Here is a 23,499-nt window from a genome sequence, read left to right as displayed (position 1 = left end):
TGCCTTTTCTTGGGCCTGGGTTCCGAGGCTGGGGGTCGAATCGGAGCTGTAGCCGCCGGCCTGCTCCAGAACCACAGCAACGCGGGATCCGAGCCGCGTCTGTGACCTACACCTCAGCTCACGGCAATGCCGGATCGTTAATCCACTGAGCAAGGCCAGGGATCAGACCTGCAACCTCATGGTTCCTAGTTGGATTCATTAACCACTGCGCCACAACGGGAACTCCTCTATATTGTTTTTCATAGTGGCTACACAAATTTACATTCCCACCAACAGTGTAGCAGGGCTCCCTTTTCACCATATCCTCTCCAGAATTTGCTATTTGTAAACTTTTTTTTTTGTTTTGTTTTTTTAGGGCTGCACTCATACCCACAGCATGTGGCACTTCCCAGGCAGGGAACTGAATTGGAGCTGCAGCTGCTAGCCTACAGTACAGCCTCAGCAACGCCAGATCCAAGCTGCATCTGCGACTTACACTGCAGCTCATGGCAACACCAGATCCTCAACCCACTGAGCGAGGCCAGGGATCAAACCCGCGTCCTCATGGATACTAGTCAGGTTTGTTATCACTGAGCCACCACAGGAACTCCTATTTGTAGACTTTTTAATGATGGCCATTCTGATGTGAGGTGATAGCTCATTGTGGTTGGTTTGCATTTCTCTAATTAGCGAGGATGAACATCTTTTCATGTGTCAGTTGGCCGTCTGTATGTCTTCTTTTTGTGTGTGTGCTTTTTAGGGCCACACTCACGGCATGCGGAGGTTCCCAGGCTAGGGGTCTAATTGGAGCTACAGCTGTGGGCCGGCCTGTGCCACAGCCACGCCAGACCCGAGCCGCATCTGCGACCTACACCACAGCTCACGGCAATGCCGGATCCTTAACCCACTGAGGGAGGCCAGGGATCAAACCCGCCACCTTTCCTAGTCGGATTTGTTTCCCACTGTGCCACAACGGGAACTTCCCTAAATCTTCTTTAGAGAAATGTCTCTTTAGGTCTTCCGCATACTTTTTGATTGTGTTGTTTGGGTTTTTTGGTATGAACTGTATGTTTTGGAAATTAGGTCCTTGTCAGTCGCATCATTTGCAAATACTTTCTCCCAGTCTGTAGGTTGTTTTTTCATTTTTTTTTTAATTTTTTTATTTATTTTTTGTTGTTGTTGCTATTCCTTGGGCCGCTCCCGCGGCATATGGAGGTTCCCAGGCTAGGGGTTGAATCGCAGCTGTAGCCACCGGCCTACGCCAGAGCCACAGCAACGCCGGATCCGAGCCACGTCTGCAACCTACACCACAGCTCACGGCAACGCCGGATCGTTAACCCACTGAGCAAGGGCAGGGACCGAACCCGCAACCTCATGGTTCCTAGTCGGATTCGTTAACCACTGCGCCACGACGGGAACTCCCTGTTATTTCGTTTATGGTGTGCTTTGCTATACAAAAGCTTGTAAATTTGATTAGGTCCCACTTATTTTTTGCTTTTGTATCTATTGCCTTGGGAGACTGCCCTAACAAAACATTTGTATTGTTAAAGTATATTTTGCCTTTGTTCTCTTCTAAGAGATTTTATGGTTTCATGTTTTATATTTGTCTTTAAGCCATTTTGAGTTTTTGTGTATGGTTTGATGGTTATGCTCTAACTTCACTGATTTACATGCAACTACTCACCTCTTCCAACACCACTTTTTTTTTTTTTTTTTTTTGTCTTTTGTCCTTTTAGGGCCATACCTGCGGCATATGGAGGTTCTCAGGCTAGGGGTCTATCTAATGGGAGCTGTAGCCACCGGCCTATGCCAGAGCCACAACAACGTGGGATCCGAGCCATGTCTGTGAACTACACCACAGCTCACGGCAACACCGGAACCTTACTTAATCCACTGAGTGAGGCCAGGGATCAAACCTGCAACCTCATGGTTCCTAGTTGGATCCATTTCTGCTGCACCATGACAGGAACCTCCCAATACCAGTTTCTGAAGAGACTTTCTCTATTGTATATTCTTGCCTCCTTGGTTGAAGATTAATTGACTGTAGGTGTGTGGGTTCATTTCTGGGCTTTCTGTTCTGTCCCATTGATCCATGTCTGTTTTTGTGCTAATACCATGTTTTGATTACTGCAGCTTTTTAGTATTGTCTAAAGTCTGGGTTATGTCTCCAGCTTTGTTCTTTTTATTCAGGAGTGTTTTGGCAGTTCTGGGTCTTTCATGGCTTCCATGTAAATTTTAGGATTATTCTAGTTCTGTAAAAAATGTCATGGGGTAAATTGACAGCAATCACATTAAGTCTGTAATTACTTTGGGTAGTGTAGCTGTTTGAATGATATTAATTCTTCCAATCTAAGAGCATTGGGCTATCTTTCCATTTTTCCAAATCATCTTCAGTTTCCTTTATCAGTGTTTTATAGTTCTCAGTGTGTAAGACTTTCACCTCTGGTCAGGTTTATTCCTAAGAGTTTTTTGGATGAAATTTTAAAAGGGATTTTAAAATCCCTTTTAAAAGGGATTGTTTTACTTTCCTTTTCTGCTATTTCATCGTGAGCAAAAAGAAATGCAACAGATTTCTATATGTTAATCTTGCATCCTGCTACGTTGCTGATTTCAGTTTTAGTAGTTTTTGTATGGTCTTTAGGGTTTTATATATATATATATATATATATATATATATATATATATATATAGTAACGTCATCTGCATGTAATGACAGTTTTACTTCTTTCTTTCCAATCCGGATAACTTTTTTTCTTCTCTGATTGCTATAGCTTGAACTTACTATTGGAATGGAATTGGTGAGAGTGGGCATCCTTGTCTTGGCCAGATTTTAGCAGGAAGGCTTTCAGCTTTTCCCTGTTGAATATTAGGTTTTTTGGCTGTGGGTCTGTCATAGATAGCTTTTATTATGTTGTGTTCCCTCTGTACCTATCTTGGGGAAGTTTTTATCTTGAGTGGATGTTACAGCAGAGGGAATTATGATTGCTGCAGGCTACAGGATCAGCTAGGGGATGGGGAAGGGTTCCCTTGAGAGGCCTAAAGGTCCCCTGGCCCCAGGGTTTCTGATGTCAACTGGTTTCCTCGCTTGGGCAGCTCTTAGTGGGTTGACAACAGGCCCTAATGCCTAGAAAGCTACACCAGACCACCTGCTGGTGACTGGACCCTCTACCTGCAACTAGAATGATGGGGCAGTGGTCCTCTGAGGTGGGAGAAGGCAGGTGGGAACCTGCTATTTTAGTCCAGGTCTTTCCATGCCTCAGTGAGCTTGATCCCTCCTGACACTACCCCGACCGCGGCCTGAAGCAAGCATCTCAGTGCTCAGTGGGCAGGGGCCTGCCCCACTGGTTAGAGAGGCCGAGAGGTCTTCCAGATTCCTAGTCAAGCTCCATCTTGTCACTAGCTGTTCAGGACAGGAAAGCTGGGAAAGGGGCAGGGACCTACACATGTCCAGAGGCTGGAGAGGCCACTGGTCAGTCTGAGCTAGGACTGCTGGCTCTGGGGCAAGGTCCTTGCAGGGCTCTCTGAGTATTTGCGGTCTGGCTGTCACCCTCAACCAGTCCACAGCCAAGGTCCCACTCGCCTGGAAACTTTGGTTCTTTTTTTTCCACCATCCTGTCTTGTGTGGCTAGTCCTCTTTACCATTCAATTGTAGGGAGCTTACAGAATTCCCCAATACACAGAGTCCAGTTCTGGCCCACAAACAGCCCCCAGAGGCTCAAGCATTGCCAAATTCTGTGTTTATTGGTCTGTTACACTGAAGAGTATAGTTTTCGAGCCAAAAAACATACACGCTCTGCTCCTCACAAAACCGCTGAGTCACTAAGGCAGGCGCACAACAGCCACCATGCTTGGTGGAGGCCAAGGACTCGTGGACAATAGGTGAGCAATGAGGCGACTGGCCCCCAAACAGGCCGTGCAGTGCCTGGGGCGGGGCGGGGCTGGGGGGACTGTGCTCGATGCAGAGAAGCTGCTGAGCCCTCTCTCATGTTTCTCAAACGCAGGATGTCTCCATACCTTAGTGACTGCCTCCTGGCCCCAGAGTAAGGCCCTTCCAGCACGTGTTGACAGGATGGCAAGAGGGGGTGACAGAGCAAGCAGAGTGACTGGGCCTAGCACCTCCACAAGGCTCCTCCAAGGGGGTTTCTGGGTCCCTAGCATCCTCGGCATTCTGAAGCATGTGGAAGAAAACCTAGCCTTGCTTCTCACCAGGGACAAGCTGGGGAGATCCAACCCCTCCCCTCCACCTCAGAGACTCGGCAGATGCCTGGGGTAGGCAATGGGCTGCCCCAAGCTCTGGAGCCCGTCCCTGAGAGAAGGCCCAGATAGGACTGCCTCCCTGAAGAGATGACCAGGGATACCCCGGGAAAGCAAGTGCTCCCACTACATTCCAGGTAATTCAGCTGGCAAAGCATCTTTTACATGTGGTTTCTAGGGATGCGTCTGATGCACAAAGCAAGAGCAGGGTGGTGAGGGTGAGACTGTACAGATACATGTGGGTGGTACTGTACAGGCTGGGGGAATGCATGGGGTCGCCTCAAGTGGCCCAAGGCAGTGGTAGTGCTGCTGAAGTGGGGGGCTCCCACCCAGGGCCCGTGTTGTCAGGCTTTCCCCACAGTCTCGGGAGGGTCTAGGACACAGCCCACGTCTCGTGCACCCAGGACCCACACCCGAGCTGGCAGCCATTTTGGCTGCCCCAACAGGCTGATGCATGCACCTGCCCTGGGCCTGTGGGGGGACACTCAGAAGAGATACAGCACAGAGTCCCCTTGACCCACCCCGGTCAGGCCTCCCAACTCTACAGGGCCCCAGGAAAGGCCACAGGGAGCTGTCCGGGCTGAGACTGCCGGTGGCAGGGGGCTAGCCCCAAGTGTTTGAGGGGAGCAGAATAAGTGTCCCCTAAGGTGGCCACTCCCTAAGGATGACCCCCCCTCCCATCCTGGCCCCTGACTCACCCTGCAGGGCCAGCACTGCCCGGAGTCGGATCCCAGGCTCACAAGCACTTTGTTAAGAACACAGTTGGGCAGGTGGGGTTGGCTGGGGGTGAGGGGCAATCTTGGCTGTGCCGCCCCTACACCTCCCCTGCGGGGCCCGGAGGCCAGGCTCTGGCGGGCTGTTGCTTCCTGGCCACAGAGCCCTCACTTGTTCTCTATGAGCATCTGCACCTTGTGGACGAGGTCCCGGGCGATCCGCAGTATCTCCTGGGCATCGTGATGCTCAGCCCGCTCTGGGGAAAACACGGGTATCTGAGGGGATGCTGGAGCAGGAGCTCTGGGGCCGCCCACCCGCCCACTTCCACCTGGACTCGTGACACTGGCTTAAGGGAGAGAGGGGCTGATGTCCCTGAAAGCCCCTCCTTCCCAGTGCAGGCCAGGAGCAGAGGCCCCACACTCCTGCTGGGGCAGCCAGCACAGCGGAGCAGCTCCTACCGTTGAAGAACTTGATGATGTCGGTGAAGTCCATGTTGTTGTCGCGGATGATCTCGCGGTAGGCCTCCACCAGGGCCAGGGCGATGAACAGGACAAAGTGCTCCGAAGAGATGTGCCGGGCCGCCCAGATCACCTCCCACACAGCAAACACGTCCTCGTAGGGCAGCTCTGGGAACAGCAAGGAGCCGAGGCTGGGCCTGCCTGCCCATGGGGCTCTGGAGGGAGCCTTCCCCTGGGACAGAGCTCCAGGGGCCAGAGTCCTAGGATTCTCTGCACCACAGGTCCCAGGGAACAGTTCTGGGCCAACCCTCCTCCTTGGTAGTTCCCACACACTGGCCTCTACACACGAGAGCAGCTCTGCTTTTGTAAGCCTCGGTGCTTGGGAAGATGTGGTTTGAAAACAGTTCTGCAAACCACTGCCTTTGGGTGATTTTCACTGTGGACTGATTCACCGAGGAGCTGATAAAACCACCACAGTGAGTCGGGCTGGGCGGGGCCCAGGGCTCCCCAGGGGATTCTAAAGTGCAGTGTGGGTGGAGAACCACTGACTCTGGGGAAGAGAAATGGCTCACTGCCTGTGACCCCAGCCCACCTCTCACCTCTCTTAAAATCCAGCAGGAACCAGCGGTAACAGAAGTAGAAATGGGTATAGTCTCCATTCTGATGCATCAGTTCAAACAGCTCTGAGTCCAGGATCTGGTGTGAGTGGAGAAGAGGGAGCCAGACTGAATTGGTGCTGCCTCTCCTGGCCGCCTGCCACCCCCCCAAAGCCCCTCCTCTGTGCCTCCCAGGCTCTCTGGCAACTGCTCCAGCCCGTCCTGTCTCCTGGGGTGGAGGCTGCATGCCGTGGCCTCAGCTGTCTCTCTGGGATGTACTCCTTGGAATGATGCCATTTTCTGGGTGATTTTGTCATAACCACACTACTCGCCAGAACTTTTACGAGCATAAGCATTCACACACTGACACTCCTTGGTTTGTAAAGTTGAAAGTGATTTTTTTTTTTAAATGACAGAAATTAAGCTTAGATGTAAATAATTCTGAGAGTGCTCCCCAGCCTCCCTATGGATACTGAGAAAGCCCAGTGATGCCCAGTCAAGTGCCCCTGGCTGCTGCCGATCTCACCTGGATGAGGGAGCGCATGTTGGCAAAGTGGGCATCCATGGCGCCCCCATTGGGGAAGTTCTGGCTCATCCTCTTCATGAGGTGGCTGAAACAGCTGTAGGCCAGCTGGTCTGTGGGGAGGTGGGCATGAGGCCGGCAGGGCAGGAGACCCCCCAAGGCCTCACTCCACAGCAGACAGGGCTGCCTGACATCCCCACCCACGCAGACCATGTGGTCTCATTTCTGTTTCCTCTCTCCAGCTTGGGTCAGCCCCATTCCAACACCGTTCAGGGACCACTCCCCCACCTCCTCACCATTGTCGAGGATGACCAGGAGAGGCGCCAGCAGGTCACACATTCCCTGTACATAGCCCACGTCCAAGTGCTCCCACACGTAGCTGAAATGCTGGAGAGGGTCACTATGGCTGGGCACCATGCCCCCTCCCCTCAGGGACTCCTGGGCAGATGGCCCCGGAGCAGCCTGCCACCCAGAGCTCAGCCTTCCTGCAACCCCGAAGCACTGGAGTACAACGGTGAATGACCCACAGCTGCCCTCTGGGGCTCAGGAATAAAGACCGGACAGGTTGTCAACACCTGGGGTGGGGCATCGGCTAAGGCTTCCCAGAGACACATGGCTGAAGCTGGGCTCCGAGAGACCTTGAAAATGATGAGAGGTGGGGTGGGGGACACGGTGGACCACGGGAGCTGAGTCTGAGTCGGGCAGAGCAGGGGAGCAGGGCGCTGCCAGGCCTAACCTTTCACAGAGCAGGGTCCCCACCTCCCACCAAGCCCAGCCCTCTAGTAGCACCTGCACATGATGTCTCTGAGCCTCTCGAGGTTGGGGGGTGTGAAGTACCAGTAGTTGCGGTCACATCGCTGCACATCCTTGTCTATGCGGTGCAGATTTAAGGCCACGGTGTCCAGTAATTCTATCTGGAAGAGTGGAGGGCCCTTAGGTGAACGGGGGGCTGGAGATGATGCCGAAATAAAGGCAAGCAGCAAAGGCAAGGAACCAAGGGACTCAGAACAGTTCTCTGGGGATGCTGAGAGATGGGCTCAGTGGCCCCTTCCAGGACAGTCAGGGCTCCTCCACCCCCAGCCCACCAGTCCCTGTCCCCAGCCCCTGGGGCTGCTAGAGCAGTGCCCGGGAACGTCCACATACAGTGTAGGCGGCAGCGCACACAGCTGCAAGCTCCTCCCCTGCCTCCAGCTCCCCAGCCCGCGAGGCCTTCTCCCGGCTGGGATCTTGGGGCTCGGAGAACACCTGGGCTGCAGGGACCGGGCCGTCAGAGCCTTCCTCCAGGCTGCCGTCCTCCTCCTCAAAGCCCAGGCCCTGTCCCTCATCTATGCTTGACTGGATGCCCGAGGCCACAGAGTAATTGCGGGAGGAAGGCAGTCCTGAGTCTGGAGAGTCGAACTCCACTGACTGCTGCTCCACCATGGCGGTGCCCGTGGGCCCAGCCCCTGCCCCCTGCTCGGGCTCTGGTCTGGGATCTTCTGGGCCTGGGGGCCTTGGGGGCTCCAGGTCATCCACAGAGACGAACACCTGGTGGGAGGGAATAGATTTGGGGGGGAGGGGCTCACACCGTCCCTCAGCTCTGCATCTCCTGCCAGGGTCGGAACTGAGAGGGGTGGAAATTCTCCTCACACCCCCACTCCCACCCCAAGGCCTCCAGCCCCACCTGGTCTCACACTGTGAGAAAAAGTGTAAGTGCTTCTGCGGCTGCTGCAGGGAAGAGGGGAAACCAGAGACCTGGACACTCGATGGTCAGTGGGATTAAGGGTCACTCTACAAACAGAAGTCATGAGGCTGTCTCGGGTCAGAAGAGCTTCCATAGTGTCTTGGTGTGGCCTCTGGGGCCGCCTAGGGGCACAGCAGGCTGGAGGTGTCAGGAAAAGTAAGTTCTTATTTTCAGTACTGAATGTTCAGTAAAACAAGGCAGGAAACCTCTCTAGCAAGTACCTAATCTGTTATATTAGCTGCAGACAGGCTGAGGAGAGGTGAGAAGTGAAAAGAAACATATTTTACTCATTAGACATAGTCCACACTACCACAGGGAAAAGAAGAGACATATATAGACGGTTTTGTTTTTCTATTTGGACTATGTAGGGAAGGGATGCTAAAAAAGCATTTTCACTTCCAGCAAGAAACATGAAGTGCTGTTAGTATTCGGTAAGACCATGATTCTGAGGCAATCCAGAGCCTCATAATAGTGCCAGCGAGAAAGGCTACTTGTGTCCACAAGCTAAGTAGTTGGGGCACTGGGACGGGTTCAAGTGTTTACAAAACCCAAAACCAGGGAGAAAGAAAGTATGTTCCCAAACAGGAGATTAAGGACACAGCCCATGGAAAGGAGAGTATGCTTTGGTAGTTATGTTTCTTTAAGTCTTGTTCCAATTTGAGTTTTCTGCTAATATTAGTAAGGTGTTAAGGAACAAGAATAAATACTATCTAAATAGGCAATAAAAAGAAAAAAAAATAACACAGGAGTTCCCATTGTGGCACAGCAGCAATGAATCTGATTAGGAACCATGAGGTTGCAGGTTTGATCCCTGGCCTCACTCAGTGGGTTAAGGATCCAGCGTTGCCGTGAGCTGTGGTGTAGGCTGGCAGCTACAGCTCTGATTAGACCCCTAGCCTGGGAACCTCCATATTCCGCAGGTGCAGCCTTAAAAAGACAAAAACTAAAAAAAAAAAAAAAAAAGTATGTCCTGAAAACAGAAACTTAACAGCTTTGATTGGGCCCAGCGGCCACAGCTGGGGACTCAATGTTCACCTAAAAGGCAGGAGTGATGCCTTTGAACACAGCCTCTGAACTGGCTCTGCAGAGTCAACACTGTAACGTGATGGAAACACCAGTGGGAAGGGGGATCTTGCCAAGAGACACAACGGGACTGCTCTACGTGCTCCCCTGGTCTCCAGCCAACAGCTCTCAGGGAAGCCTTACCATTAGAGTTAAGTAGAGCTAAGAGAGGGCACTGAGGCCCAGAGACAGGAAAAGAAGGGACTCATCCTGCCACGAGTGAACCTGGGACTAGAACCCAGGGAGGCCCATTCCTAGTCCTCGAGGTCCCTCTTTAATTCCCCACATATCCACCATCCTCTGCTAGTCCATTAAAACAGAACAGAAGTGCACCATGTCATTTTATTCCTGCAACACCCAAAGAAGTGGGCAGCAGGGGACCCTCATGCCATTTTTCAGTGGAAGAAAACGAGGTACAGACATATTAAGTCCTTCTCCAGGGCTCCACTGCCAGTGAGCACGAGCAGGCAGGCCTGCAGTGCTGGTGGCCCCGTCCCCAGCCCCCAGGTCCCGTTGGGCTCACGTCATTGCTGATGGTGGAATCTCGGTGGACGAGGCGCTGAACATGGCTGTCAATGCTGCTGCCCGAGGAGAACTTGGTGAGTGTGGCTGGGTGAGCCTCCCGCTCCCGCTGCCTCACCACCACCTCGCAGGCCTTCCACTCCGCCAACACCTGCTGGTACCTCGCTGCCACCACTGTGTCCACCTGTGCTCAGACCACAGTGTGACCATGGTGGGAGGGTCCACCAGGTCCTCCTCTGCACTGTCCTCCTGGGACAGCTGGAGACGAGGGTCAGGCCTAGGGGTGAGAACAGTAGGGCCTCTCTGCTAACATCTTCCTCTGCCCTGTTTCTAGCTGGAAGGGACTGAGGTTTCCAAGGGCCCCTCCCTGGGTTCCTGTGGCCTGGCTCCCCATCTCCCTGCCCCAAAGGAACAGGCTCCCCTCACCTGCTCCATCTCCTTCTTGCTCATGCCAAACTTGTAGTGGCCAAGCAGAAAGGGCCAGACGTCCTTGCGAATCTCATGCTCCACGCCTCCATAGTAAACTTGCCGCAGCAGCTCCAGTTCCTTGTAGTTCTGAGGGACCCAGGGAGTAAAGACTATGCAGCCCCTGCGGTCACTGCAGCCCAGCTGGGCGACCCCATCCTCTGGAGAGTTGGGGCTGGCACAGGGATGTGTGCTGTCACCCTGCGAAGCCCAGGCAAACCCAGCTCCAGGGCTGCCACACCCTCCCTGCCCCCAGACTAGAGATGAAACCTTCAACCCTGCTTCCTTCCACGGCAACAAGGAGCCCAGAGCCACAGAGATGTGCCCAAGGCTGTGGACTAATGCAGAAGTAGAATGGACTCCCCGTCCAGTCCCCTCCTCATGGAAACCTAGTTGTCTGAGACCCTACCGTGACCCGGGCCCTCCAAGGCCATCAGTCCTGGCCTGTCACCTCCAACCTGTACCACGTTCTACCAGACACCCATTTGGTCTCTGAAAGCTACTCCCAGAGGAAGGTGGTCTGCTCTCACTGCTGTCCCCCAGGCCCTCGACCCATCCTCGGGCCCTGGCACCCCAGAGGGTGCACCTTTTCGTCCTTTTGATACTTGCTCCAAACATCCTTGGTGAGGCCCCCTGAGGCCCCTGGGGGCCGGGCGGGCGGGATGATGTTGTGATGTACCAGCGCTGACAGGTGGGTCCGCACCGTGGACAGGTGGCGGCAGTATGCCAGCCCTGTGGGGGGGGAGCGAGGGGAGCCAGGAGGCCGTGACCCTGTGACCCAGTGTTTCCCCCTGCCCCCACCCCTTGTGGTCCCACCCCACCCTACACTCACAGCCATAGAAGGCCCGGGACACGATCTGCCTCTTCATGCTCTCACACAGCAGCCTGAGGGGCAACCTGTGGGATCAGCCAGTCTCAGAGGCTGCTCCTCAGGGGGAGGAGGGTGAGAGGGAAGGACGCTGTGGCTCAGGGTGCAGGTGAGGTACCTGGGTGGTGCAGGAGCCTACAGCCCAGCAGCACATCAAGGGCTCCCTGTCCCCACCAGCCACCCCCTGTAGAGCTGCTGGGGGGGGGGCGGGCAGCCTGACCCCCAACCACCCAAGGGGACCTTGGGCAGCTAATTTCATGTTAGTGAATCTTGCTTGGTTTCCTCATGTAAAAATAGAATCGTCTGAGCATCATCAGGAGCAGCAGGTTAAAGAGCAGCTGGGGGATTTCCCGTTGTGGCGTAATGGAAACAAATCCAACTAGTAACCATGGGGTTGCAGGTTCAATCCCTGGCCTCATTCAGTGGGTTAAGGATCTGGCATTGCTGTGGCTGTGGCGTAGGCTGGCAGTTGTAGCTCTGATTTGACCCCTAGCCTGGGATCCTCCATATGCCAAGGTGCAGCCCTAAAAAGCAAAAAATAAAAAATAAAAATGAAAAGAAAAGAGCAGCTGGCCAAAGCACTGTATGAGCACATGACCCTCACACAAATGCCATTCACACACCATTCCTGGCATGTGGCAGATGCCCAGATACCTGCTGAGTGTCCTCAGATGTCAGCCTGATGGCAGGATCCACATCCACCTTGGGAAGGGGAGCTCCAGGTACTGAGCACCTGCTCTGCACCAAGCAGAGCTCTGGGCACTCACCTGGGTTCATTTAGTCCTCACAAGTACCTTACGAAGCAGGAAGTATTATTCCCATTTTACAGATGAGGAAACTGAGGCTCAGAAATGTAAAGGCTCATAGAGACTCAGCAACTTGCCCAAGTCACATGGGTAGCAAAAGTGAAATTCAAACCCAAATGTGTCCAACTGGAGACACCCTGTCAGAAAGTGACATGGCCCCAAAGGACAGACAGACACACGCCCACTCACCGGTCGGGGACACAGCTGCAGTGGCTGGGGGTTGCGTATGGAGAGCTGCTGGTGGAGCAGGAAAGGCAGGAGGAGCCCTGGTTGCACAGGGGCTCCAAGTGCCAGGCTGGCAGGCTGGGCCCAAAGCCCTGCATCTCGATCATGTCACCGGCATCTGAGGGCAGGAAGGAGGCCACGGTCAGGGCCTGACAGGTCTCCTCCCTCAAGTACCCTACAGGATGCCCACCTCTGTGCCCAGAGCTGCAGCATGAAGTCACCCATTGGTGGAAAACCAAAGGGGTGATGCCTGCCTGGTCCAGGTCCAGAGCCCAGAGATGGAAGTGGTAGAGAGAGTGCCTGACACCTCCCAGCCTGCACCTCGTCTTTCTGAGCCTAAGACACTTTGGCTGAGTCGATGATTATGTCTGTTCTCTCCATCTTCCTATAAGCAATGGAATATAGACTCCTGCTTTTCTAGAGGCAAGAGAAAAAGGAAAAGGAACAAGAAAACCCTGAGCTCTCTGAAATGCTGCCAGTTGGCGTGGCCTTCCAGGATTCAGCGTGGTCCTCCTGGGCAAACTAGACCTTCCCATGCCAGGAGTCTCCACTGATCAAAGCCTCTGAAGGACCCCTGAGCCACCAGTCCTGGTCCACAGACCTCGCCCCTCTGAGGGTTCTGGACCTGGTGGCCAGTGGCTAAGGAGTAGTACTCCCTGCCCAGGCCAGGCGCTCCTGCTGCCAGCTCACGTGGGTTCTTTTTGAGTTGTCCATCCTCACCTAACCTGACTGCACTCAGCATGGTGGGGTGCTGCAAACACACAGGAGAGCTGGCAAGAAGGGCAGTTGTCAGGGCTGCCAGGCCACCGTGGGGATAAGGGTGGTAGCTGGGCACAGAGTTCCACCACCCAGAAGAATGTGCCAGGTGCAGCCTCAGAAGACAGCTCCTTGGACATGTTTACACCACAACAGACGGAGCCTCCTCAGCTGGCCCAGCTGGTCTGAATGAGAACTCAAGACCCTCAAGAGAGAGCTTCAAGGGCCCATGCGGGGCAGGGCACTGCTCCTGGGGGACTCGGGCAGGTTCAGTGAGCCAAAAGAGGAAGCAGAGTGAGAGCAGGAAGTGAAAGCACTAGGAGATGACGCCAGGAGGGAGAGGGCAGAGCAGAGTGAAGAAGACAAGGGGAGACAGAGCTGTGAGTGTGTAAAAAGCTTTCTTTCAAGCAGTAGTTTTTTTTGGCCTGGGCCCTGGCCTGCTATGAGAATGGAGCAAAGCTAGGCTTGGTTTTTGTAGAAGCCAGACTCCAGCTCTGGGTATGCCTTGCGGGGGGGGGGGGGCTGAGCTGAGCCCCCTCCAGTCCCCTCAGGGGCTGCCCTGTCTTGGCCCTGGGGCTCTCTTCCCAGACCCCTGGCTGGGATTCATAAAGATATCTGGCCCTTCAGCTCCACCAGGAGGCAAATTAAGGGAATATACTTGGTGTGGCGGGGCTGCGGCTCTGGGAGTGAGGGGTTGCAAGCCATGCCTGAGACTCTGGGAAGAAGAGGGAGGAGACAAATGCAGGTGGGAGGGGGCAGGCACCCAGCGCAGGCCCCTGCAGCAAGCAGGAGAGGCCGGTCATGGGAGAAGCACAGGGTAAGGGGAGCGGGCCCAGCCAGGTAGGCAGCAGGCAGCAGGCGGGGCACTGGGGAGGGCGGTGCCAGGGGCAAGGGGTGGGCAACCAGGGAAACGAGCTCATGCCCAGAAAGCAGGTCCCAACCAAGGCAAGTCTCCTGGGTCAATGCTCTTCACCTTAATTCTCCAGGAAGGAGCTGAACCAGCCAGCATTGAATACTGCATCTCTGAATTAACCCAGTGCAGACAGCTGGAGCTCTGGAATGACTGGGCGAGGGGCAGCAGGCTGGATGGGGGTTGGGGTGGGGGGGTCGGCTGGGCCAGCTTTGACTTTGACTCTCTCCTCTGAGCATGAGGAAAGTCTGAAGCAAAACAATCAGGGTAGTTGAACCCCACAGCCCCTAAGACTCCGAGTGAAAGGTGCCTGGCCTGGAGCAGAATTAGAGTGAACAGCATCTCTGCTCTGTGGGGAGGCAGCAGGAAAAGGAGGGAGGGGGAAGGGAAGGGAAGGAGGGTCTGGACACCCGCCACTTGATTCACATGCACAAGTCAAGCATGTTGCAGGCCTGGAAAGCAACGGCTAGCAGAACGGACTCCACAGTGTTGTCATTATGGACTGGAGTGGAGGCGGGGCTCCCACACCATCTCCCCAACCACCTGCTGATTCTGCTCTCCTACCTCCTCCCCTTTCCCAAGTGTTGGGGTCCTAGGGGCTGGACACTAGGTTGGTCTGACCCTTGAGTTTCCCAAGATGCCCAGACAAGCCTGAGGCCTCTGGACCTATAGGCTTCTCTGCCCCTGCCCACTCTAAGGGCAGCTGGGGATCGCTTCCTATTGCCGAGTCTACCAAATAAGGGGTCTGCTGGGACCCCTCCCTCAGGCTCCAGCCTGACTATAATTTGTGGGGTGAGATGGGCTCCCTTTGGCCTCCACACACTGTTCAAAGTCAGCTAAACTGGAAACAAGCATCAGCCCCAAGTCCAGGTTTGCAAGGAACCAGGTGGGGCAGGCCAACCACAAGCAATAAATGTGAGAAGTGAGGCTCCCCCGTTCCCACTGGCTGGCCTGCAGGTACCACTGGAAGGGCTGGGAGGGAGGGCAGGCACGTGGTGGGTAAGGGGGCAGCTAGCAGGTTGTGCCAAGGATGTGCTAGGTGTGTTCTAGCCTGTGGACTTCGATGGCTGAGTTAAGGAGCTGGGCTCTTCGGTAGAATTCTGTGGACACTTAAGGAGGGCGTCACATGTTCCTAGACACCCTGGGAGGGGTAGGGAAAGGGGAGAAAAGTTAAACTTGGCATGGGTATGGTGGAGATGGGGAGCTTCCCCTAAACTCCAAGAGAGGTGGCCTCAGCCCTTCAGAACCACTCTTCCCTGAGCATCTCGGCCAAGCCCTCGCTGGTCCCCTTCCTGGCCCATCCCTCACCACCGTCTAGCTCTGCATTACAATGAGGGGTGGTAAAGAGAGACGCTGTGGGCACTGTCCTGTCATTTCCGATGGGGGGGCCTTTGAAATCATGGACTCAGGTCTATGAGGGTAGAACACTCCTGTCTTGTATCCCTGGCACAGACATCTCTAGATTTCATACTGATGTGCCAGGCAGTGCCTGCTGGGTCAAGTGAGCCTGGGTCTCTTTCCATGGTGGCCCCAACCCCTCACCTGACCCACATGAGCTGTCCAGCCCCTGCCCCTGCCCCAGAGGGGCCGGACACTCCTGTCCTATTTCCATTATAGCAGGAGTCAGAGGCACAGAGCCCATCTTCCAGTTAGCAGGATGGAAAGAAAGACACTGTCTCCAGGTTGCTAGCATAACCCCCTGGAGTAGGAACAGTGCTCAGAAGCCATTCCTCCAGGAGAGAACAAAATCATCGACCTTCCTACCAGTGAACCTCTTCCCTCTCCTCACACATTCAGTCTGGAGACCAGAGCCACCTGCATTTTGTACTATCCCCTCTGGCCAGCACCTCCTTCCACCCGCCCTGATCTGCCTCCTGGGTGCAAGTCCCATAATGCCAACACTGCCATTTGAGCCCCTGCGGTGGGTGGCAGGTGGGCCCAGGGGGGTTGGGGCGGGAGGATGGGGTGGGTCAGGGAGGGGGGAGGGATAAAAACCTTTCATCGGATTGGGAGCTGTGAGGTTCCGCGAGCAGATCATTGAGAGCATCGCGTGTAGTTTATCCTCCTCTTCCTCATCATCGTCCACCGAGGCCGCGCGGCTGGCCGCTAGGTGGTGGTAGTTAATAGTGACTGCTCAAAAAGAACAGCAGAGACGCAGAGGCATGAGGACCCCAGTCCCAGGCAGGAGGCGACAGGGAGGAGAACGGAGTCTGGGTCACCTTGAGCCTGCAGGGCATGGAAGCTGGGAAGGGGGCGCCTGAGAGTCTTTTGATGAGTTATTGGGGAAAGTATGGGAGAAAGTGAGGGCACGGCAGCAGCTACAGAGCTCCACTTTCTGGAGGATGCCCTCCACAGAAAGAACAGAAGAGAGAGAACTGATGGGGGACCAGGGTAGTGAAAGACAGGGACTCCCCAGCCCTGGCCGAGGCGGGGCGTGACTGCTGGCAGATGGGTCCCAATCATTCTTCGGCCCGTGTCATGACCATGCTGAACCACATCTGAAGGTTACCCCCAACCCCCCTTTTCAGACTTTAGGTCCAACCTTCCAAGGGCTTCCCGGAGCTGCCCTCAAGGAGCCTGAGTCGTCCCACTGGGTTTTGGCTCCTTGAAGTGAAATGACAAGAACTGGGAAATGCCAAAGCTTGAAGAGGACAAGTGGAAAGCTGTATAATCTGAACCGAGCAAGAGCCTGAGATTAAGTGCCAGGTCTGCAAACACATTCTGGCCAAAGCTGCGTCTCCTCATCAGACACACTTGGGAGTGGAGGTGGGGGTGGCAGGGGGCAACATCTCGTGCCATCCAAGCCTCTCAGGAATTTGTGCCACGGCCGTGTGTTTTCAGTCTAAGCAACTGTCCACTGATACAGAGACAACTTGTCAACAACTTATTGGCACAATTTAGCAAATTTCAGGAGCAGGTGGAGTCTGGCTGGCAATTTCTCTGAACTTATCCCCAAGATCAACAAGTCTGGCCTGGAGAAACCTAGCGCAGCAGCAAGTGCTCTGACCAGAAAGGGAGCTTGGGTGTTTGTAGATGCCTATGGACAGCGCCCCCTGGGCCCAGAGGTGTTGGTGGGCAGGACCTACAAGGGCCAAACCACCTTTCAACCCCCAGCCCCCAGAATCCTCCCGCAGCTCCAAATTTCACCCTCTCCAGAGGTCCCCTCCCACTCTCACTGATGCTCCCTTCAGGGGTAGCTGGCTGGGGGAGGATTCTGACTCTAGCAGAGCCTGTGAACAATTGACACCACCTATGAAGAAGCACTGGTCCCGCACCCGGCTGCTCTGTGGAGGTTAGGTGGCAGGCTGAAGAGAAACAGGGAGTTTTCTGCCTTCTACTTGTATGGCCACATTTTTTTCCTAGCAGCAGGGCATGAAAGGATGGTCAAGAGAATATTGTATAGAGACAACTGGATCGGCCGAACCAAGAGTCTGGGATCACAAGGAGAGGGGAGGAGAGTTTGGTGGACAACAGGCCACTTCTCAGAGGGACTTGTGGGGGGAAAGGTCCGGTGAGAGGCTGAGTGATGAACCGCTCATGTTAACCCGGCCTGGGTGATGGACCCTGCCTACCACCCCCACCCCCACGCCCACCGGGTGACACAGCACCCCCCGCCCCACCTCCTGAGCCTTTCTCTCTTCCACATATGAAGTTTGGGACACTCACTGTGCTCGTGTCGGTGACCAGGGTAAATGATCCGAAACACGTAGTCAGTGGCCCGCCCCGTGCCCATCTCCTCCACGTCCATGGACCGCATGCTGCTGCGCTTGCGTAGCTTGGGGAACACCTTCCCCTGTGGAGGGAGGGGTGGGTGGTCAGCCTTGTCCAGGGGAGGGTCCGATCCAGGTACCCCCAAGCTGCTCCTAAGAACTCCAAGTGGGGAAAGGACAAGAGGCGGGTGGAGAACCCACCTCAGTCACCCCTTCAACCAGAGCCTCCCAAGCCCTAAGGTACCTTCCCCTGCTGGGTCCAGAGTGGGGGCTCCAGCTGTCCTCGAGGCAGAAGCCCATTTTCCAGGCAGGACAAAAAGGACAGCAGGTGGCCCCCCTGAGGGAAGTGCAGCGGCGGCCTCTGGATGCCATCCTGGCTCACCAGCACGAGTGTGCCACCGCTCTCTGGGGGATGAACGTGGGCCAGTGAGGCTGGATAGGAGAGTGAGGACGGCGGGAGGAGGACAGAAAGTCCGTGCCCAGTGCAGCCTCTTCCCCCTCATCCCTGTGCCCAGGACAAGGGAGGCTCACTTTGCTGGTGGCAGTGGATGCAGACGATCTGACTGAAGGGCACAACCAGGGCGTAGTCCCAGTAAACGCTGCAAGGGAACCAGTTCAATGTCACTGTGTCCCAAGACCTGCCATCCTGCCTTGCTCATATCCCATCCCTGACACCCATGAGACTACCCTGAAGATAGGATGACCGTCGCTGAGAAGTGACCTTGACCAGCCATGTCACTCTAGGCCCCTTGTGGTCCCCATGGCACAGAGCCTGCAGTCTCAGCTGCCTAGAGCTTGGCTCAGGTAAACCTCTCCAGGCTCAGGCCTGAGTTGGTTTTGGGGAGCTTGGGGACCTCTCCAGGCAGCCTCTCCTTGCAGTTCTTGGCATCAGATAAGGAGTGAGGCCTGCCTCCTGGAGCGGACCCCTGGTCTTTCCACTCCCCTGCCCAGGAACAAGCCCCCACTCCCTTCCCCAGCTCCTGAAAGGGAGTCCCGAAGCCGCTACCTCTTTTCCAGCTCAGAGTCCCCCAGAGTCCCATTCATGAGCTGGTTGGGGGTCCACTTCAGAGTTAGGCTCTCTGCAGACTGGTGCAGGGAGAGGTAGCCAGGGACAGCCTCCATGTCTTCCTTCTACAGGGAGGAAACACACCAGAAGACGAGAAATGAGGGCCTGAAAGGATCCAGGGCATGGCCTATAGAAAAGGAGCTCCAGGCGGGTGCAAAGGAGGCCAGGCCAGGGCAATTGCTGGGTCTGGGGGCAGGAAAGAAGTAGAGGGCAGCACATGCCACATGCAGATGTGGGCATTTCCTCTCCTTGGCTAGCCTGGAACCACTGGAGCCATCCTGTCAGCCTCCTGGGTGCCAGGTGTGTCTGGCCAGCCACACCCAATCTGGGCATTCACCCTGTCTGCTGGCTGCCACTCCTTCCCCCAGACTGCCTGGTTCTCAGTTGGCCAGAGCAGATGCTGCTCTTGGCTCCTGGCAGCTTAAGGCTGGGCATGAGGTGTATGAAACAGTGACGTGAGGGCGGGGCCCTTCTCCTCCTCCTCTCTGGTCAAGGCCCTGAGGAAAGGGATAAATGTGGCTGGAGGTCCTGGCGCCTTTGGAAGAGGGAGAGGGGTGGGCATTAGGCCCTCTTACCGGCTGCACGAGCACATTGTTCTTGCCATAGAGCAGCCGTGTCCTCGAGTTCTGGTGCAGGGACTCCACGTACTCACGGGCACAGGCAGCTAGCCTGTCCTCCGATGCGCTGCCACTTGAGTGTCGCTTCCGGATCTGTGCACAAAGTCATCGCTCAGGCCCCAGCCCTGGGAAGTCAGCTGTGGGGGCTGAGAACCCTAGGCCTCCATGCAGACCCTCTCTAGCTGGCCTCAGGGGTCCTTCCTGCACCGTTTGCTCTCACCCATGGACAATCGTTGTGGCATTGATGGAAGTGCCAGTCTCCTGTGGTGGCCACTACCCTGGGCATCTCCAGGATCCAGTCTCTGTCTGCCAGGAGCACAGAGGCCAGCTGCCCCTCCCCACAGGCCCAGGGGCATGTCCTGGATGAGCATAGGGGTGGAAAGAGGGATACCTACTCCCAGGGCTGGGCGCTTCACAGGGGAGTCATGGCGATTTGGGGGACCCCGGATACGGTGCCTCTGGACCAGCTCATCAGCAGAGGGGTCAGTCCAGTAGTGATCAGCAGTTTTGAGCTTGGTATACTCCAAGGCACAGGGTCCCACTGTGGAGACAGGAACAGCCAGCTCGGGGATTGCCTCCTTGGCACCTGCCCCAGAGTCCCCACTTGCCCCACATAGACCTCTCTGCTCCCAGGCTCACCTAGAAGAGAGGCTAAGATGGGGCCAAACACAGGGTCTGCCAGTAATGCCTCCTTCTCGTAGTACTTGCTGCCAGGGGAGAGAGAGACAGGGTGACTGCCAGGGCTCCAGGACTCTTTCCAGAGCCATCGAGCTCACCAAGGAAATACATCCTTCACAGGGACCAAGTTCATGTCGGTCACCAAGAAGAAATGAGTCCACAAAGACTGAGCTCTGTGGGGTGTCTGATGTGGTTAATGCTTTTGAGGCGCTATGGGGGGGACAGCACATGCTACTATACAATAGAGTGGGCGGTAAGGCACTGGAGGGGTGGGTCCAAGGAGGGGCAGTCACCTGCAGTTCTCCACCAGGTACTGCACGACCCTGTCCAGCACCTTCTCGATGAGCGCTGTGCGTACCCAAATGTGCTTCAAGGCCTGCAAGCTGAGGGCTGGGGCCTTCCCACTGGCAGAGCCCTGTCTCCTCAGGGCCTCCTGGTTGCCTGCCAAGGGTTTCCTGCAAAGAGAGTGTGGGCCAGGAGTATGAGGGCTTCGGGGGTCAAGCCCCAGATTGGTGGCATGAGGAGCAGAGTTTGGTGCCATAAGAGGAGAACCCAGGGAGTTCCTATTGTGGCAAAGCAGAAACGAATCTGACTAGTATCCATGAGGATGCGGCTTTGACCCCTGGCCTCACTCATTGGGTTGGGGATCTGGCATTGCCATGAGCTGTGGTATTGTAGACGCAGCTCAGATCCCAAGTTGCTATAGCTGTGGCGTCGGCTGGCAGCTGCGGCTGCAGCTCTGATTCGATCCCTAGCCTGGGAATTTTCATATGCCACGAGTGTGGCCCTAAAAAGCAAAAAAAAAAAGAGAACCCAGAGGACTGCTATTGGGTGGGGGATTGGAGGTGGGGGGACCAGGGCCTTATGCCTGGAAGGGTCAACCCCCACCCTCAGGCTGGTCCCTTACCTAAGGGGCTCTGCAAGAAACAGTAAATGGAAAGAGTAGAAGGAAGGCGTGGAGGAGGCTGGCCCAGGACTTACCTGCCCTCTACTTGCTGCTGCAGCTCTTGCACCTTGCGGCAAATCTCCCCAGCCACTGGGCACGTCTTCCCCACCTTGGTGAACAGGGCTGCCATCTTGTCACTGCGCAGGAAGCCGGCGGCACGGCGCCTCAGCTGATGTAGGAGGCAAGCCTCCACCGCACCTGGGCAACAAAGGGAACCAGTAACTGAACCTGGGCAAGAGGAGGGCAGTGAGAAACACTCCCTTCTCAAACCTATGGAGAGCAGAGAGGCAAGGGCAAGCCCGTGCTAGGACTGGGTGGTGGGGTTCAGGCTTAGGCCAGCCAGGATGATATACCCTAACCTCCTTCCAAGATGCTCCTCCCTGTCCCCCTGCTCCTGCCCAGAGTGGACCTGTGAGGCTCTAACAGGCCACACCATCCTTGTCTCCTCCCCCTTGCCTGCTATGTACATGTCTCCTGTATACAGCACTGCCTGGGGCTCTGAAGGCCAAAGCTGCCAGTACCAGTTGGCGTGGGCACCTTGACCCCCTGCCCATGAGGGCAAGCATGCACAGCACCTAAAGGACAGAAGACGCAGGGAGCATACTGCCCAGCAACCCTCCTGGAGAGCATGGATGATGTGGTTGCTAAGGAACAAGGCTCTGGAGAAGGAGCTGAAATATTGATGAAGCCACTGCAGAGATCAGACCTGACAGTGGCCCTGAATTATTGATGAGCTCTGCAGCTGAGAGTGAGAGATTTCTATTTCCCATGCAGAGAGGGCTTCCCTTCATTCATTCATGTTTTTAGGGGCTAGGCATCCTCTCTCGGCCTGGATCCTGCCTGCCACAGACCCTTCAGGAAGGCAGGGCCTGGTTGGGGAGGGTGGAGAGCTGCCCTGAGCACACAGGCTCCAAAAACACTAGTGTGTATGTGTGGGGGAAGGAGGGGTTTGGGAATTATGGAGGCCAAGCTGACTGTTTTACAGGTAAGTAAGGAAAGGCCCAGAAAGGGGAAGGCATCTGATTTGCAGTTACATAGCGGCAGAGCTGGGACTAGGACCCAGGGCCCCAAACACTGGCCCATCTCCTTTCACCTCCTCTAGGTGTGTTGGGGGTGGGGGCCCAGGGGTCTCCTCTCACTTCACAGCCACTTTTTTTACAGGGATTGTGCTGGAAGCCAGGGATCAGAACAAGGTCTAAGGTGTGGTGCCACTTGCTACTTCTAGGAAATGTGGGTAAGTGGCTTGATGTCCTCAGTCTTATCATTTGTGAAATGGGGAAGGCTCTTCAGGATTGGTGTGAAATGTTACATGAGATGAAGTACATAAAATCCTCATGCAGGAAGCACTTAATCCATGTCTCCTCAGCTCTTTGTGAAGAGAGGATCATGGATTGCCCCAGAGGTGGGTGGAGGTATCATTCTTGTAGAAATAGGGGAACTGAGGCCAGATCATGTTTACCGTGACTAGCGTTGTTAGAATATGAAACCTTGGGAGTTCCCAGTGTGGCGCGGCGGAAACGAATCCGACTAGGAACCATGAGGATGCAGGTTTGATTCCTGGCCTTGCTCAGTGGGTTAAGGATCCGGCGTTGCCATGAGCTGTGGTGTAGGTCACAGACGTGGCTCGGATCTGGCGTTGCTGTGGTTGTCGTGTAGGCCAGCAGCTATAGCTCCAATTCCACCCCTAGCCTGGGAACCTCCATATGCCATGGGTGTGGCCCTAAAAAAAAAATAAAAAATAAAGAATATGAAACCTAGAGTTAGGAAATAATCACCGAAAACAGAGGCTCTCACCTGATTTCTGCCTTCATTGTTACAGACAATCACTGCTGTCCTATAAAAGAGCTTTGTTTGGCTCTCTCTTGCACTTCATCAAGAGTTAGGAGAGTCCCTGGGGCCAACGTGGAGGCCAGCTTGGTGACAGCATGCCAGGGGAAGCAGGGAACAAGGAAGGACTGTTCAGTCCTCAAAGGACTTTATTTCACAAGGCACAGCCTTTCCTTCATGGTGTGTTCATGCACCTGTGAGCACAAGTGTACGCTGACAGGTATATCCGCAGGGATCAGGTGTACAGGGAGTGTGGGGGAATCTTTGTTTAAGTGTCCACATACTCCCCTCCATGGGTGTCCCTTGGCCCTGGAGATCCTGTGTGTCCCTGGGGTGTACAAGCGAGTGACCCTTTTGTCTGTCTTGGGGCTGCTGCAGCTACAAGTCCACACCTGGAGGAAGGTGGTGACCACTTCCTGGGGTGGCCCTCCCCATCGGAGCAGGAGAAAGCAGCACTGAACAGGGCCAGAGTGGCAGCAGGTGGCACCAATCCTGCAGGGAATCATGTGCCTCGGTGATGTGACTAATTGCTGGGATAATGAGTCATTAGCCTTCCTACTTTCCCTAGGTGACTGCATGCGCAGCCAGGCTAGGGAGCCTGGGGATGCGGGGATGGCAGGCAGCAGCTTGGCCTCACCCTCCCTGCCAGGCAGCCTCTGAGCACAGGCACTGGGGTTCTCTGGGGTGAGCAGAGGCACTCTGTAGCAATTACTGTAAGTACGGAAGATGGACAAAAGCCCCAGCACGCCTGGAACCTCCGGTCACTCCATGGTCCCTCAATTCCTTCTCTGAAA

General features: G+C 55.2%; 1 protein-coding gene across 50 annotated transcripts in view; it reads right to left on the bottom strand.

Annotated features, from left to right (window-relative positions):
- Window positions 1-3,699: 3,699 nt before the first annotated feature.
- SGSM2 (small G protein signaling modulator 2) overlaps window positions 3,700-23,499 on the bottom strand; it is a 46,079-nt gene continuing 26,279 nt past the window's right edge. For 11 of the 50 annotated variants that reach the window (XM_084985426.1, XM_084985427.1, XM_084985430.1 and 8 more), the window contains 21 exons: window positions 20,914-21,076; window positions 20,226-20,387; window positions 19,894-19,961; window positions 19,650-19,795; window positions 19,213-19,347; window positions 18,578-18,702; window positions 18,103-18,170; window positions 17,816-17,976; window positions 17,528-17,654; window positions 12,160-12,313; window positions 11,129-11,193; window positions 10,883-11,028; window positions 10,258-10,386; window positions 9,833-10,015; window positions 7,668-8,051; window positions 7,314-7,438; window positions 6,821-6,903; window positions 6,528-6,637; window positions 6,005-6,101; window positions 5,406-5,573; window positions 3,700-5,203 (listed from right to left, as the gene is read on the bottom strand). In XM_084985426.1, the coding sequence (XP_084841552.1) occupies window positions 5,115-5,203; window positions 5,406-5,573; window positions 6,005-6,101; window positions 6,528-6,637; window positions 6,821-6,903; window positions 7,314-7,438; window positions 7,668-8,051; window positions 9,833-10,015; window positions 10,258-10,386; window positions 10,883-11,028; window positions 11,129-11,193; window positions 12,160-12,313; window positions 17,528-17,654; window positions 17,816-17,976; window positions 18,103-18,170; window positions 18,578-18,702; window positions 19,213-19,347; window positions 19,650-19,795; window positions 19,894-19,961; window positions 20,226-20,387; window positions 20,914-21,076 (2,888 nt within the window). In that variant the 3' untranslated portion in view covers window positions 3,700-5,114. Of the gene's footprint in view, window positions 5,204-5,405; window positions 5,574-6,004; window positions 6,102-6,527; window positions 6,638-6,820; window positions 6,904-7,313; window positions 7,439-7,667; window positions 8,052-8,184; window positions 8,386-9,832; window positions 10,016-10,257; window positions 10,387-10,882; window positions 11,029-11,128; window positions 11,194-12,159; window positions 12,314-15,856; window positions 15,992-17,527; window positions 17,655-17,815; window positions 18,004-18,102; window positions 18,171-18,577; window positions 18,703-19,212; window positions 19,348-19,649; window positions 19,796-19,893; window positions 19,962-20,225; window positions 20,388-20,913; window positions 21,077-23,499 lie in introns of those variants that run through there. The other 39 variants (XM_084985433.1, XM_084985434.1, XM_084985431.1 and 36 more) reach the window with 10 other exon arrangements.

Source organism: Sus scrofa, chromosome 12 (genome assembly GCF_054392235.1).
Source record: "Sus scrofa isolate SSC_HxYL_T2T_F1_AM1 chromosome 12, Sscrofa_HxYL_maternal_Yorkshire_Landrace_v2.0, whole genome shotgun sequence".
Taxonomy (NCBI): domain Eukaryota; kingdom Metazoa; phylum Chordata; class Mammalia; order Artiodactyla; family Suidae; genus Sus; species Sus scrofa.
Note: the sequence above shows the minus strand (reverse complement) of the source record. Positions and strands in the feature narration are given on the sequence as shown.